We start from the raw sequence: 16,037 nt of genomic DNA on the forward strand, positions 1-16,037 counted from the left end.
ATGCAAATAAACTTATAATTGAGAATCACAAACATTTTATGTCAAATGGAAGCTGCAACAGCCTTAGAATTTTCAAAATAAAAAATGTAAAACGGCAGAATGCACGCAGTTTAACTAACAAGGTGACCAATACTGAATGGATAAATGAACTAACCGCTGCATGTTCATGGGGTTGTTTTGAATCTTACATAAACTGTTGTATAATTCAACTTAGTTTATATTTTTAATTACTTTCAGCATACTGCTCGTTGACCTGACATCCCCGTTTATCTCTGCCTCGCTGCCTATATAATGTCAATCTCTTGCTCTCCATCTCAGTCTTTATCTCAGATTTCCCTGACTGGGGAGATTATTGACATAATCTTCTGTCCAGTACTTGAAAGCATCTGTCTTAATGTCCAAATCTCTCTGTTGCTGTAATCTTTAATTCTGGCTTTTCCTTTGTAGATAAACACAGAATTACTGGATATACAAATTTAGGTCACATGCACACAAGGATGCAGGTAAAACAAATCCGGATAATGTTTTGTTCTTGGTATTTGTCTGGGTTGTAAAGAGTCTTAAGTCTAAGTAATACAATTTTTGGAATGGTTGGGTCTTGATTTGATACTATAAATAAAATTGAATTAAATAGATGCAAACCACAGACCATCTTGCGATGGGATCACACTAGTCACAACGCCAAATCAGGCCAGGGGCGGGAAGTGAAGGGGCCTTTAATTCTTCCCCCCCTACTTGCGGCACCCTTTGTCGGATCAAACCCATCTTTGAACACTGCCTTTATTTTGATCTCAACTACACACATCTTGCTACAGATTGACATACCTGGCAAAGTACCAGACATATGATAACACATCAGTTGTTTCCACATTGCTCCTTCAGAGTATTCCCTACAATCTTGTGCACACGTCTTGCGCCTTTTCAATTTTGAACTAATCAAAGCAGTTTATCAATGTTCAAACTGATGATTTAACTGTGAGAGTTTCATGGGCATCTGAGTCTAGATATTTTCTATGAGAGAAATGAACAGGAGTTTTACTTGTAAAACCTTGGATTCCCAAAACAAGCTAACCCCATTTTAACGTTTTGAAAAAGCTAAAACTGGTTGACATGCTTTTCGAAATCACCTGAATATCATGTTCTATTACAATTTTATTTTGACACATTTTGATGTGATTCATCATTATTGTCTCAACATAAAGGTGATGATTACATGATTATGGAATCTGTGTATTGATAAGACATCATGAGACAATATGGTTTGTTTTTATTACATCACCTTATACTGGGGGTGAGGGGGATTTTCATCCATTCCTCCATTAATGCCATAGACTTATCAAACCTTTTGCGTTGACACTCAAACAATCTCACATCCTCTTACACATCTTGTAAGTCATAAAACGACATGCAATCCCTGAAGAAGTCACTCTAAGGCTGTATTTACACGAGTAGAGAAAACACAAGTTTTTCTGATCCGACTTTAGCAACATTTTCCTGGAGGATAATCGTCATTTCATAGCATCACAAAACAAATTTCCGTTGTTTTGTTCTCTGTGTTCTGTTTACATCCAGCCTGAAAAAGCAGATTTTTTTGATTTACTTTTAACATAAAGAACAACCACTCCTAGACATTATTAAAAATTCTGAGTCTAATTAAGCATCAACCGGATTTTTAAAAGATTATTAAATCACAGCAGACACAGATATAGACAAAGAACACATTATTGACTTTTGGTCCTTTTAACATGTTTTAAATATTTACATGAAACTATATTTTTTTGTTAAAAAAAAGTGGCAATATTTTAAACATATCATATACTTTTTGTCTTCTGGTCTAATTGTCATTCCACCGGCAAAAGTCTGTAATAAATACAAACTTAAAATGATAGGAAAGGAGTTTCAGAACATTTACAGGGGTGCACGGGTGCTACTGCATGTTGACCAGAAGTCCACATCAGCAGCAAAGTCATTGTCCAAAATAAGTTGCATAATTGTTTAAGTTAATGAGACTCAAGACTCAATGCAGCATTTGGCCTCTTTCAGCCAGTTGTTTTGGTTCTTCTGCTGCACATAGATGTCCGAGTCTCACCGCTCCAACCTTCCTCATAAAAGCAGAGGTTTGCAATGGGACGATAGTGTTGCCCCGAGTCTGCTGGACAATCTCTGCTAACTCGTTAGCTGTAACAATGTGATGAACCAACAGTCCATTGGAGCTGTGAGTCTGTGCGTATGTCTTTTTGTCCCCAATTTGAATCCCAGCTTGAAATGACCACTGTGTGTGACTAAAAAAATGCTATAATTATCATTTGAAACTGCACATATACAAAAAAAAAAAAGAATATTTCTGGAGGTATTTGTTCAAATCTCGTAATCTCGGAATGCAGTTTCATGTGCAATGTGGGGAGCCAATCCCGATCAGATATCGTCACAGTCCCTGGCCCCCTAAAGTCTCAGCAGAGCGAGTCCTCTCTCTCCTCCTGCAGAGCGTAATCTATCTCGTCCATCTCCCGCTCACAGTCTTCGCATCCTTCAGCGCCACATCCCTCCACCACCACCATACCATGAGGGTCCACCAGCCGCCCACCTCCCATTCCACATCCTCCCACTCCCCCCATCGTTTCCAAACCCATTCCCCTAACTCCTCCTACTGCTCCCATTCCAACTCCATTTCCCCCAACACCAACTACTCCTACCCCCATTCCCCCAACTCCTCCTACTGCTCCCATTCCAAGTCCTCCCATTCCCCCAGCTCCTCCTACTGCTCCTATTTCCAGTCCTCCATTCCCCCAACTCCAACTCCTCCTACTGCTCCCATTCCCAGTCCTCCCATTCCAACAACATTCCCTCCCACTCCAACTCCTCCCATTCCCATCCCAACGGCTCCCATTCCTCCCACTCCGATTCCCCCTCCACTAATAAGCAGCGCTCCCCCAGCGCCGCACGCCAGAGGGCCGACCGCTGGTCCCATTCCTCGGGGCCACAGCGGGTCCATGAACGCCCCCTGCTGGCCGAGCTGAATCAGCTGACTGACCGAGTAGACGCCTCCACTGCCGGCTCGAACGACCTCCTCGTAGGAGGGGGCGCAGGAAGCGGCGCGCACCTCCTCCAGCCTCAGCCGGGCGCGGTGCTTCATCTCGATGAGGGTCTTGGTGTAGGAGTTGAGCGTGGCCACGGCGGCCGCCATGCAGCAGCTGAACGATAGCCACGCCATGCTGGGGAGGGAGGAAAGAGTTGGGAGAACAGGTCAGGCCGGTCACGACCCCCGGAGTGGCACAGCAAAGTGCATCCACGAGTCATTGATGTATTAGGTGCTAGAAGTTTGGTGACGTAGTGAAATCCAGTCTTGTTGTTGTCTCAAAACTGTGCTTGAAGTTGGGATGCAGTTGATACTCAGGCAAATTAATTAAAACGATGGTGCAACACAGATAATGATTTTTGATAATGAAGTTTGGACTTTACGGCTCTCAAAACGGCTCAAATTAATGTGAACAATTTCACCCTGAGAGCAAAACCTTTTGAATGAATGAATTGCTTTTGCTGCTAAATTAAAAGTTTGTGACCAAGCCGTAAATCAGATTGTTAACCAGAATGGTTAACTTGAAACAAACTCACGCAAAAGACCATCCGTAGTCCCAGGTCTGTGGCCTCCAGTCTTTGGGCCCGATGCTCACGGTCATCTGAAACACTGTGGTGTACATCATGTGTGCTACCATCCCCATCAAACCTGGTAGAAGAAGAAAAGACAGAGAGAAAGTTAAAAAGAGAAAAAGAAGAGAGGATAAGTCTGATCATTTTGGAGAAAACAATAAGCGATGAAAGACAGGGGCAGGAATAAAGAACATTTGAAAGTATTTACATAAGAGGAAATTAAGGAACTATTTAGCATTTATCATCACTTTACTCAAAGACAAGAATGATGAATACCTGGGCGCAGTTAAGTGATCACTTTAGTACTCATAATTTAAACAACTACCATCAATGGTTTTTGGGGCTGTGTACAATCACAAGTTAAAGAGTGACATTTTGTAGAGAGAGGAAGTCCCTTCCCCTTCTGATAGACCTCATGAGACGTTAATTCTGAATAAATGTGTACAGTAGTGAATGGTGAGAGACACTTTATTTTTGGATCCCGTTTGAATTGAGCAATGAATCACACATGTTTGTCCATTTTAAAAGATAATTTTGCAAAAGAAAGAGGAAAATCTGTGGGTAATGTGAGTAACTCTAAATCCTGGTACAAAACACACAAACACCGTAGCTTCAGCAAGACATAACCGATGCAACTTTGAAGTGAGTCGTCTTTCTAATTACGTACTGTACTTTCACATTCTTATACTGTACTGTTTTAAGACAAACTGAAACTTTTCTGGACTTGGAAAATTGACTAACATCACATCATGGGATATCAACGGGATCAAAAATAACTAAGCTCCTCGTTCACTACAGTACATACTTTAATTAACTGTCCCATTGCGGTCCACCGGAAGGGGAGGGACTCCTCTCCTCCTCTTTATAACAACTCAGCACAAAGTGTCGTCATCCCCCCCCCCCTCCTCACCTGAGAGGACAGTGCACATGGCGGCGTAGGCATTGATCTTGAGGGCGTTCATCTCCCTCTTGGCACAGAGGCAAATCACTTCCACACACATGAGCAGGAAGCCTAAGGCCAGAAGACTGATGTACATAAACTCACTGATGACTGAAAGCCAGAGGACACCTGTAGGAAAAAAAAAAACCTTTTATGAGTTCTCAAAAACTTTGTTTAGGCCAATAAAAGCAAGGATTTGACCCTGAGTAATTAAAAAAAAAAAAAAAATTATAATTGCGGCTGATGAGATGTCTGGCTGTGAGGATGGAAACTGATTAAAAGGGACACCTATGGGAAAAGAAAACTTTAAATGAACCTACTTAGAAACTTAATTCAAGCCAAAAAAAAGCGAGGATTTGACACTGAGTAATTTAATCTTTGCTGTTGATTAGATGTCTGGCTGTCGGGATGGAAATGTTAAACAAGTTATACTTTTTTTATGTTTTCTGTCACCGACCTTGTGTTTCTCCTGGCGTCAGCTCAATGAAGCTGCGACACTTTTCCTCCTGATCCTTACCTGGAAGAACAATCACAACAGAGTTCATGTATCGACATCCCGTAGTTATTGTACTAAAATGCTAGATTTCGGTCTTTAAAGTGCTCATATTCTGCTCATTTTCAGGTTCATAAATGTATTTAGATGTTATATCAGAATAGGTTTACACAGTTTCATTTTCAATATTATAATATAATATATTAATGTTTTTGTTGTTCTGCACATTGCTGCAGCTCTTCTTTTCACCCTGTGTTTTGAGCTCTCTGTTTTTGCTACAGAGTGGCATCCCACTTCTGTTCCATCGTTGTTTGGAGTCACACATATGCAGCTAGGTAGGGACTGCTAGCCAGTCAGAAGCAGAGTATGAGCAGCTAGGCGAGCATTATAACGTGTGTTACCAAGTAACGTGCGTTCGTCACGGAAGTAAAGGCTGGACTACATGGAGCTGTTTGGAACAGGTTGTGAAGTGTTTTCTGTTTGAGACAAGTCCCTTTGGGGGGGGGGGGGGACTTAAGGCTTTTTCACTTTGAAATCCCATAATATGCACAAAAAAGATATATAACACAATAAAGGTAAGGGAAAAAGCCAAAAAGCATACAGTAATGTAAGCACTTTAAAGCTATAGTGCGTAGTTTCTGTCGCCCCCATGAGGAATTCTAAGTAATGACAACAAAACTGTTGGTGCGTCCACATGACACAAGCCTTCCGGGACCACGCACCACCCCCACCCTTCCTCCACATAGTCGCTAGTAGCCAAGGAGGACACGGAGGATTAAAAAAACACGAACTCTTCAGAAGAGTCACTATCTTCACTTGAGTTTCTGCGCGGGAAAGTCACCGGACAACACAATCTTCTGAACATAGTCATACTGAGAAATCCAGAGAGCGCTGTGAGGAGCTGATAGTCTTAATTAGCGTTGCAGCAACTCATTTGGCGACGGCTTGAATATAACGGACGCTAATTATTATCAAAAGGTTTTGTTGAATCTTATTAGAATTAAGTATCAACCATCATCAAGGCAAAGCATATGTCTGTCTTTAAAGCCTCGGCCATAATAAAAGCACAAGGATTAGAGTTGTGCAACTGCAGTTTGTTGGGGGCAGGGCGACATAAGTAATCTCTTGCAAATGCTGAAACTGTACTTCTATTGTATACTCATTATAAATCCTTAAAATCTAATAAATATAGTTGATTTAAGCTCAGTAGTTCACATTCCCAGGGGAGGAAGAATAAAAAGGTCAAACTGCTGAAATATCTAGCAATCACAGTGTCCTCTGGTGGAACAACACAGGCCAGTGATTGCATTTTATTTTCAAGGTACCTAAGCTTGCTCTGTGCATGCTTTCTCACATACTGTGTGCTAGTTTGGAGGAGGGTCTGAATCATGGATCACCTGCCCTTTAATACCCACGGTCATAAGATATTGTGATCCGAATTAAAGAACAGCTGTAAACCAACGAGCAGCATTGACTGAAGAAGGTTTGATGAGGTTTGATTCTTGGAGTTCTCTGGGTAGGAGATGATGTCGTAGCATCAAACAATAAAAACCTGATATTTGGAATAGCAGAAAGAGCATTTAAAATAAAGAAGGGAATGACAAAAAGCCTGTATTCCTATAAAGAGACATCCATGCAGTGCAAACCTGCAGTCTAGACCAGTACCACACAGTTACTGTATTTACTGTATTTCTGTAGATACAATAACCCAGGCATGTACAAATTATCCTCCTTAGTGATTACTGATGAGAGGCTTAACTGTAAATAATCTATTTTGACTAAAACACATTCTTATTGGCAGCCACAATAATTCTGCTGATTTCGGATCCTGTCTCTGTTGCCAAAGTAGACCGTTCATTCAATCCATATGACAGGTGAAAATAATAAAACACAAAGTGTTAATGTCACATTAAAATACCTGCTGTTTAGTCTTGGGATAACCGGTTTACTGTGCCCCTTTTGTGCAAAGTTAGTGTGGATGTTTTTGAATAAACAATAAGGACATAGCGGGGAAGGGTTCATCATAAAATTCAGTGGTGGAAATTAACTAATTACATTATCAAGCACTGGAGTTGAGTACAAATTCAAGATACTTGTACTTTATACTTAGAATTTTACTTTTTACTCCACCAAATGGTTACTGGTTACATAAATATATGAAAGGGTTAGGGTTAGATGTAATTCAAGTAAAGTAATTGTTATTGTAACACACTTGTAGAACTTTGCATTTTCCCGTTCTCTACTCCATCAACCATCCCATGACACCCAAAAATCTTGTGACCCCATGAGGGGACCGCTATGTTGGGAACCACTGGCCAACACTAGCAAACTGGATATCAAACTAGCTCTATCCAGAGCAACAGTAAAACGCTGCTTACAGATTGATGCCTGATAAGAATTAACAATCTAATTGTATAATATATATATTAACAAAACTAGTACTTTTACTTTGGATACTTCAAGTACATTTGCATATGCTTTGCCCATTTTGAATGCAGGACTTTTACTTGTAATGAAAGTATGCACCTTTGATCAGAAACTCAGTGGTTTAACCACAGGGCTCGTGTCCTGTTCATCACAAACCTTCATTGTGCTTCTCACAGGAGAGCCAGAAGCCGGTGTGGAAGTAGCGCAGCATGTACTTATCCTCGCCCGTCTCCCAGATGTAGTGGACGGCGTTGGCCAGCTGCTTTCTCTTTGTCCGGGCCAGCTCCTCCTTCTGCAGCGGAGAGAGCGTCACGTTGGTGGGAGGTTGCCTCGGGTCCGGGGTGGGCGCCTCTGGTTGGAGTAAAGAAAAAATGAAGGAATGGAAACAGGAGGGAAATGTATCCAAAGGTGCAGAAAGTAGAGTTCAAGTTCCAATTTATTTATATATATTACTTTTAAAAACAACCATGGTTGACCAAAGTGCTTAACAAGCTCAAAAAGCCAAAATTAATAAAATAAACAAACACTAGCCCCAGGCCTACATTTATATATAACCCTAACTCTAGGCCTACATACACACATCTATATATATACACCCTAACCCTTTGCCAACATATAGATATAACCCCAGCCCTTATTCTATTTAATATGCACTTATCATCTTTCAAATGTCATTTATTTTCATTATTTTTTTTTTTAAAGGAACATAACTCCTGCTGACTGCCCTGTCCAGTGGCTCCTTTAATCTCTTTTTTTTTTTATAAAACCTTTATGCCTTTTTTAATTGCTTTTCAAGTTTTTAAGTGTTATTTTAATCAATGGTCCATTTGTGCTATGTTTCAACCCAAACCTAGCCTACATCAACAATAGAAAAGGTCGAGGTGTCAAAACTGAACTGGAAGAGAAGTGGTTCTTAAGCAAGGACTGGACATTTCAAGCAGACGCTTCAGTTCTTATTTGAATAGGTAAACCATTCCAAATTTTCAGCAGCTATGGAAAAGGCTTGTCCACCTTTTAATTTTGAACCTGGATCCGGAAAACATTGAGGAGCATCTGATTGGCTGACCTCAGTGCTTCAACAGGAATGTGAACATGCAGAAGCTGTATTAAACAAGAAGGCGCTAACCCACTCAAAATCTTAAAAACAAGCATTAAAAAGTTAGAGAGAGCAAAAAGAGGAGAAAAAAAGATGTTTAAAAATGAAATATTTTCCTGTATGCAGTTTGGGATCGGTTGTAATGCCAACATGCCAAGAAACCCTGACATCAATCCTACAAGGGGTTTCTAGTGGATCACGGAGTGTAACACAATCCTGCCTTGAAACACTGTTCTTGAGGTAATCTGTCATTTTCTACAGAGGGAAAATTGAATACTACATGGAAACAAATAGGCTTAGTGCCGAGAGATAAGACAGCGGGTCAGGGAATCCAGATAACATGCAGTTGCAGATACAAAGTTCTGAGATTAGCAAACAAAGCTGGGATTAAGGGAATCTCTGCCAGTCAAGTCAAGTGTAAAATACTTAAATATGAGGTGCAAAAAAAAATATTGCATGGATGCCATAAAAACACTGCAGTAGATTAGTTTTTACTCTTTCTGGAAATATTTTCCTACATTATCAAAATGATGTATGTTCCCTGTGAGATGTTCTTAGAAGTGAAATATCAAATATAATTTTGTGTAAACAGGCAGACACATACAGGTCAGACAGTAACTATACATATACTGTATATACTCTACATGTCTAAAATACATGTTCCTTTGTGTAAAACATGATGTTTGTGGATTTTTCATTTTAGATTTTGGGCTTCATTTAAAAAATGGATAAACAATAATAATAATAATAATACTATTATTCATATAGCACTTTATATAATAAACTCAATAAAGACAGATACATAAGGGAAAAGTAAAAATGAATATGGTAATAATGTGGTTTTAATGTGCAACAGGTAATGTAAAGTGGCATTTGTTTGGATTGTTCTTGCTTATTTCCTGGGGAAAACATGATCAGACTTATTTGATATGGCTGTTGTAACTGTGACACAAATAATACAAATAAGCTGTTGTGAAAGTTGGGAATTCAGTGCACTAAAGTCATTAACTAAGTAGTCTATATATATATATCCTTGATGTTCCAAATCCGCCTGCATGTCTTTTTTTCCTGCATGTCTTTTTGCCTATTTCCCCTGTTTAGTTCATTTTATGTGCCAATTGAAAGTGGATGGAGAGGAGTTGTGTATGTCCTCCTAGTTAATTAGCAGTAGGTTTTTGAGTTGTTTTGTTATGAGTTTTGGTGAATACTCAGAAATCAACCAGCATCGGGATAAACACAAGTAGCCTATAGGATACATCTGCCAGTGCAGGAGTAAAAAGTTACTGGATCCACACGGGCGGCTGTGGCTCAGTGGTAGAGCGGTTGCCTGCCAATCGGAAGGTTGGTGGTTCGATCCCTGCCCCTGCAGTCATTGTCGAAGTGTCCTTGGGCAAGACACTGAACCCCGAGTTGCCCCCGGTGCTGTGCATCGGAGTGTGAATGTGTGTGAGTGTTTATCTGATGAGCAGGTGGCACCTTGTACGGCAGCCCTGGCCACAGTGTATGAATGTGTGTGAGTGGTGAATGTTTCCTGTAGATGTAAAAGCGCTTTGAGCAGTTGTTAAGACTGGAAAAGCGCTATATAAATACAGCACATTTACATTTACATTTACACTGTGCTTACACCCACGTCCAAACTTTCCACCAAATCTAATTGACGGTTGTTGACGTTTCCTGCAAATAATTTAGATAAACACATCAGTGTAGTCTACTTGATACGCAGGTATGCGCAGTACCCACTACGAAAGCACTTCAAAATGTCCCAGTGGGTTGTTTGTAACTGTTCGTGAACGTCATGTTTACATTTTTTTGTAATAAAATATAAAAATAAATATTTGATCACAAAAAAATGCCCACAAACGGCATACTTTCATTACATTTTTGATATATTTTGAATTGTCATCTGTGTTTTTCTTCTTCACATAGGCTAAAAAAAAAGGTATTTCCCCCGTAAATCAGTGCATAAAAATGTATCCGAATACAGGAAAATAAGTTTTTGATACTCAAAACTTCCCTGTGGGAGGACACCCTGGCCCCCTGTTATGACATGCCCCCCCCCCCCCCCCACACCAATGGATAAACAGCACTAAAAACATGATGGAAGTACAAATGAATACATGTGGTGTTGGACTTTTCTTGGCCAAAACCTTGTTTTGGTGATTTGCCAGCCAAAAATACATGTATATGTCTCACGTCCAACTTGTCTGCAGTTGGTTACTGGTGGTATGAATGACCATTTTTATGATCAATTTTGATGTGAAGCAATAGGTTGAAATATGAACATTGAGATGCTGTTGAAACAATTGTTGCGTGCAATCCAGATGTGTAAAAATACTTTACTTTTATATTAAATGTAACCCAGAATCAATGCCTATTGGGCATTTGTCAGTATCTGGTGCATCGACACTCAACACCAGAGGGCAGCCTTACCAAAATTTTACCGGAATTTATTTCCCGGCCTCACCTGTGGTGTACGGCTGGCTGTTGTTCTGCCCGCAGTTCTTCAACTTGACAGGTGACAGGCAGAGAGGCTTCACCACCTTGTGTGTTCCCTCGCACCAATAGGAGGTGCAGAAGGCCCAGACGGACAGGGTGAGGGCCAATGAGGTGAGGGTAAGTGACAGCAGGGAGCGGTTACGTCTGGACATGTTCTCCAGCATTGTTGCTTCTGGACTCGAAGGAGCACAGAGAAATGAGATGGGACCAGGGAGTGGGATTGTGCTTCACTTTGAGGGGGTCGGTCCCGGTTCAAAGATGGCCGGCAGGTCCTGTTGACCAATCAGGATGAGGATGAGAGGAGCGGGTGGCGACTGAGATTGATTCATGGAGGATGAAATGGAGAACAGAGAGAGGAAGCGAGGAGAGGGGATTAAAGTGGAACAACGGTCAGAGGTGGAGAGATGGAGGGAGGGCGGGGGCTCGAGGAAGGAGAACAGTCGATGAGCGGAGGTCAGAGGACAGTGGAGTGGAGAAAGATGAAGTGCTGGGACTTAATCCCCGCCAGCGAGTAAGAAAGAGACAGATGTGAAGGCAAGAGGTTGCAGGAGGAACTCCAACTCTCTTCCTCTTCCAGTTTCAGCAAAGTAGTTCATCAGATTTAAGTTCCTTTCTTCTTGAGGTTACGGCACGAGCCAGGCCACTCGTTTGACTCCACACATTTCTTCTCACTGAGCTGCGACTCTACCCCATGTTTCCACTGCCATCACGTCTCAGACATGTTCTTCAACCTGCTCCTCCACCTTTCCAGGAAGGATCTAGCTCCCAAGGAGATTAGTCTGGTTTCTGAGGCCTACCTTTGAGCCTGGTAATCTTGCAGGGTTAGGTGAATGAGATTGTTGCCAAGTGGCTCTTACGCTTTCTTTGTCTGCACGACCACCTAAAGGTAAAGAAGGGAGACAGAGACAGGTATCTGGATTAAGAGATCAAAGGTTTAGTCATCGGGCCCTTTCTTGCATCTGACGCAGCCCAAAACCCGACGCAAATGTCTTTGCTATTTTAAGATCAACGCAGTTGTTAATTTCCCGTCCAGCGCCCACATTGTTTTAATAGCAAATGCACCTGCACCCATGGGTGTGCTGGTCTTACAAGGAGGTGTGTTCAGGTGAATTATTGGCATGTTGCTGTCTTGAGGCAGCAGGAAGTGATCATGCCATTGACCAACAAAAACCTGGTTTAGAGTCAATAGCATTTAAAAAACAATCATTGTTGTTTTAACAGCAAATTAGTCAAATGCACCTAGACTTATGCATGGCGCGCACGCTGTGCTTGTTACACACACACAGGGAAGCACAGCAGTACACACACATGCAAAAAGATGCTAATCCTCCATCATAACAGCAATGTGCCAAAGTACAAACACACCTGGCTGTTAAAGAGAATGGTAGAAGACACTCTGATTGGTTACAACCCTTTTGAAGCATGCGCCTGGCGCATGGACCCTTTTTCCCACCGTCAAACTAGCAAAAGTGGATGTGGACACGCCCTAAACGCACCTTCCCCGTGCACGTTGATCATTACAACAGGGCCCAAGGTGTCTTTGATGGAAGTCTTTGTTCAAGTTATGGATGTTTCACATTACTTTGTCATTCTTGTATGCTGTTACTTCAAAATCGTGTTAACATGGTCGCTAGTCAAAAAACTTGAATCTGAATTCTTTGTTTTGTCAAGTCAAGTCAAATGTCTCTAAAAACAACCAGAGTTGACCAAAGTGCTGTACAAAGTCATCATATGGATGTGGTCACAAAGTAAAAACAGCAATATATCAAGAAAATACAGTACATGTAAGTATAAAAAAGATTCTGAAAATGATTAAAAAAAAATTATTAAAATGCTATAAAACCTCTAAGAGCAATCAAAGGGCATTGAATCCAAATATGTCTTGAGATCAATGGAGGGGGAACATCTGAGACAAAATCTCCCTTACTAACCTTGATCTTAAACAATTGATTTTGGGGTTTTCAAAGGATGTTTAAGACAGGTGTTTAGGAAGGAAGTGTTTTGATTTTTAAATACCAGTCTCAGTTATGTTTCATACTGTGGGCTTATTTTGGATTTAAGTAACAGGTTAAGGCTGAGTGAAAATATGTCAAAGAGTTTTAATACATGAGGAGTACTTTCACATCCATTAAACCCGAAAACGTTGTCTTTTTTGTTTTTCTGCATCAGTGCAAACTACGGCAGGTGTTCAAAGTTTAGAGACCCTGAACAGGTGTTTTCAATCAACGCGGCTGATTGGACCTCTTCACAGGACTGTGTGGGTGTGGTTAGACTGATTGAGTGGCATCCTGCTGAGTCCCCTGTTAGTGTTGTTGCACTTGTTAGGGCGGGACAAATTACAGCTTTATCATTCTTATTGGTAGAAAGAATTTTTGCCTAAACCCTTGTGTTGTTCTCCTGAGTCAAAAACCAACAAAAATGTTAATTTTTGTCCCTTTTTTAGACTTTTTCAGTTTTCACTAACTCCACCTCACTACCACTAGTTTTACACTACTTTTTGGAATTCATGGTCGATAACCCTCATTTATATAGAATTATACCTAATATTTGAGTTAAAAAGATCAGAGGAACGAACATATGAGTTTAGTCAGGAATGAAAGTGATCAATTGTATTTGCAAAGAGCGTTGTATGGAATCCCATATTTCAGATATAGACATTTTTTAAAGGGGTCAAATTTGACCCGAGGACAACAGGAGGGCTAATGAGGCCCTGTTTCCACACACATGGTTATTTTGAAAAACTAAGACATTTCCCTTTGTTTGTGCTCTTCATTTCCACGCAAACGGAGAATTCCCCTCAGGAAACAAGAGAGGAGATTTTAGAAATCAGCGTTTGCTTGTAAACTGAGACAAACGGAGGTTTAAGCAGCCGAGGAAGTGAGGAAGAGAACCGAGAGGAAGTGATTGGTTGCTGTATTTTCGGGATTCTGATTGGCTAACATGGGCTTGAGCTTCTCGTTACGCTGTCACCTACCGGTTTGGCATGCTATTGACGGCATGAATACACAGGTATGTGTAAATGAACACTTTTCTGAAAACTAACAGCTGTGCACAATGTTATTTTGGAAAACGGCGAGGTTGAAATACCCGTTTATGAAAATAGCCGCCCATGTGTAAACGTAGTCTGAGTTCCCATCAAACTCCAACCAACCTGAGCAGAGTCTAAACAGCCAGAATATCTAAAAAACATATAGTTATAGTTTATAATGTCAGAAGGATGTCATTCCCCTTTCATCTTCTGCTATTTGCCCCCCATACAGCCCTCATCTGATTTATGGAACTATAATCCGTACAGTACACTAAAGCAGTTTTAACTACTGTACATTTAAAGACGTAATGTCTCCTCACACCGGTCCATGTTAACAACAGTTGACGGATTAACTAATGCAGGCCAACAGTTTAGAGACACAAACTCCGTGTACTATCCCAGCTAACTGAACAATCATTTTTTTTCGATTTTAGTTTGATGTTTTGTTGGGTACATGCGTGTTTTGAATGATCTAAATTTGACAGCAGAGACACTAAAGCCATAAATATATATCCACACTTAAACAAGGGGAGATTCACAGTTGTTACAAGTAGAATACACACCCTATTGCTTTCCATGTTTCGGTATTCCTCGCAGCATGACAAGGCTGAAATCTTTGCCTTCATTGGAAATCTCCAGCTGTTGTTCACGCTCAACTTTTGATCAGCTTACACTCGTGCAACAAAATAGAAATAAAAAAAAAATAAAAAAAAATCTTGACTCACCTTGTTTGAGACGCTTTGTGTTTCCTTCACCTTTCCTCGAACAGGAATTCGGTTTTCCTTCACCTTTCCCTCTGCGCACACTCATCACTCCCTCCTCCGTCTTGGGTGAGTTTCCATCGGAAACACACCCAGATTTCTCTAATCCTCCCGTCCATCTGTTACTTTCCCTCCCCTTTGCTCTACATAGTGTCAGTTCAACCACAGCTTTCTCTTTCTCTTCCTAGTTTTCTTCATCTTTCCCCCCTCTCACTCATAACCCTCGTGACCTTCGCTCCTATGGTGATTAATCTGGTACGGCGGTGGAACAGCTTGGATTGAGATAAGTGTGATGGTGTCATGGTCCGGGCTGCTCTCTACACTTCAACCCTTCTTAATAACACAAACCAGTATACAGCTGTACAGTATACAGCAGCAGCTGGCTTTAGGCAATCCCATTACTTGAAAGTGGTTGGTTTGAATCTCTGACTGGAAAACACAGCATGTTTGGAACAGTTTATTCAAACTTTGTAGGTTTTCTTGCTTGAGTTAACCCTTGTGTTGTCCTCCTGGGTCAAAATACACAGTTACTTTTGGCGCTTATTTCAAAATGGTTTCCCATTACTACCAGCAGGATACATACTTATTAACACTACTTTTTCACTTGTTTTTTGGAATTCCTGGTCAATAAATCTCATTTATATGACATTACCTAATTTTTGGCGTAAAAAAACATAAATTATGAATGATTTTGACTAAAAGTTAAGATCAGCGGAATGAACAGATATGTCAAACGTTTAGTCAGGATAATGATATAAAACAAAACGCCCACACTTCAACGGTAGTAATCCTCGGCCTTGACCAACTGCCACTTTTCTCATTTGAAAGCCATGATGTCTCTCTCTCATGGGTGGGTCAAATTCTCTGGGCGGTCAAAGCAGAGAAAAGGGAGGTAACCTTTCCCCTTATGACCTCATTAGGAGCAAGATTCCAGATCGGCCTATCTGAGCTTTCATTTTCAAGGCAGAGCAGGATACCCAGAGCTCGGTTTACACCTATCACCCTTTCTAGCCACTGGGGGATCGCAGGCAGAATGGGAGAAAGCATATTAATGTAAAAAAAAAATCATAAAGTGACATTTTCATGCCATGGGACCTTTAACTTCCAGCATGTTACAGAGAATGTGACGTAGTTCTTTGTTCCATAAA

The 16,037-nt window shown here is 40.9% G+C and overlaps 1 protein-coding gene across 2 annotated transcripts; it reads right to left on the reverse strand.

Annotated features, from left to right (window-relative positions):
- Positions 1 to 1,250: 1,250 nt before the first annotated feature.
- On the reverse strand, positions 1,251 to 15,046 carry LOC116676736 (germ cell-specific gene 1-like protein). Of its 2 annotated transcripts, XM_032507643.1 has the most exons (8): positions 14,854 to 15,046; positions 11,069 to 11,980; positions 7,665 to 7,859; positions 5,046 to 5,105; positions 4,559 to 4,717; positions 3,613 to 3,724; positions 2,956 to 3,212; positions 1,251 to 2,596 (listed from the first exon to the last, which is right to left on the reverse strand). In XM_032507643.1, the coding sequence occupies exons 2-8, from the start codon at positions 11,262 to 11,264 to the stop codon at positions 2,451 to 2,453; spliced, it is 1,125 nt and encodes a 374-aa protein (XP_032363534.1). In that variant the 5' UTR covers positions 11,265 to 11,980; positions 14,854 to 15,046; the 3' UTR covers positions 1,251 to 2,450. The 2 variants fall into 2 exon arrangements, with proteins under 2 accessions (XP_032363534.1, XP_032363533.1); XM_032507642.1 differs by having other exon boundaries at positions 1,251 to 3,212.
- Between the last annotated feature and the right edge of the window lie 991 nt (positions 15,047 to 16,037).

Source organism: Etheostoma spectabile, unplaced genomic scaffold, assembly GCF_008692095.1.
Source record: "Etheostoma spectabile isolate EspeVRDwgs_2016 unplaced genomic scaffold, UIUC_Espe_1.0 scaffold00003701, whole genome shotgun sequence".
Taxonomy (NCBI): domain Eukaryota; kingdom Metazoa; phylum Chordata; class Actinopteri; order Perciformes; family Percidae; genus Etheostoma; species Etheostoma spectabile.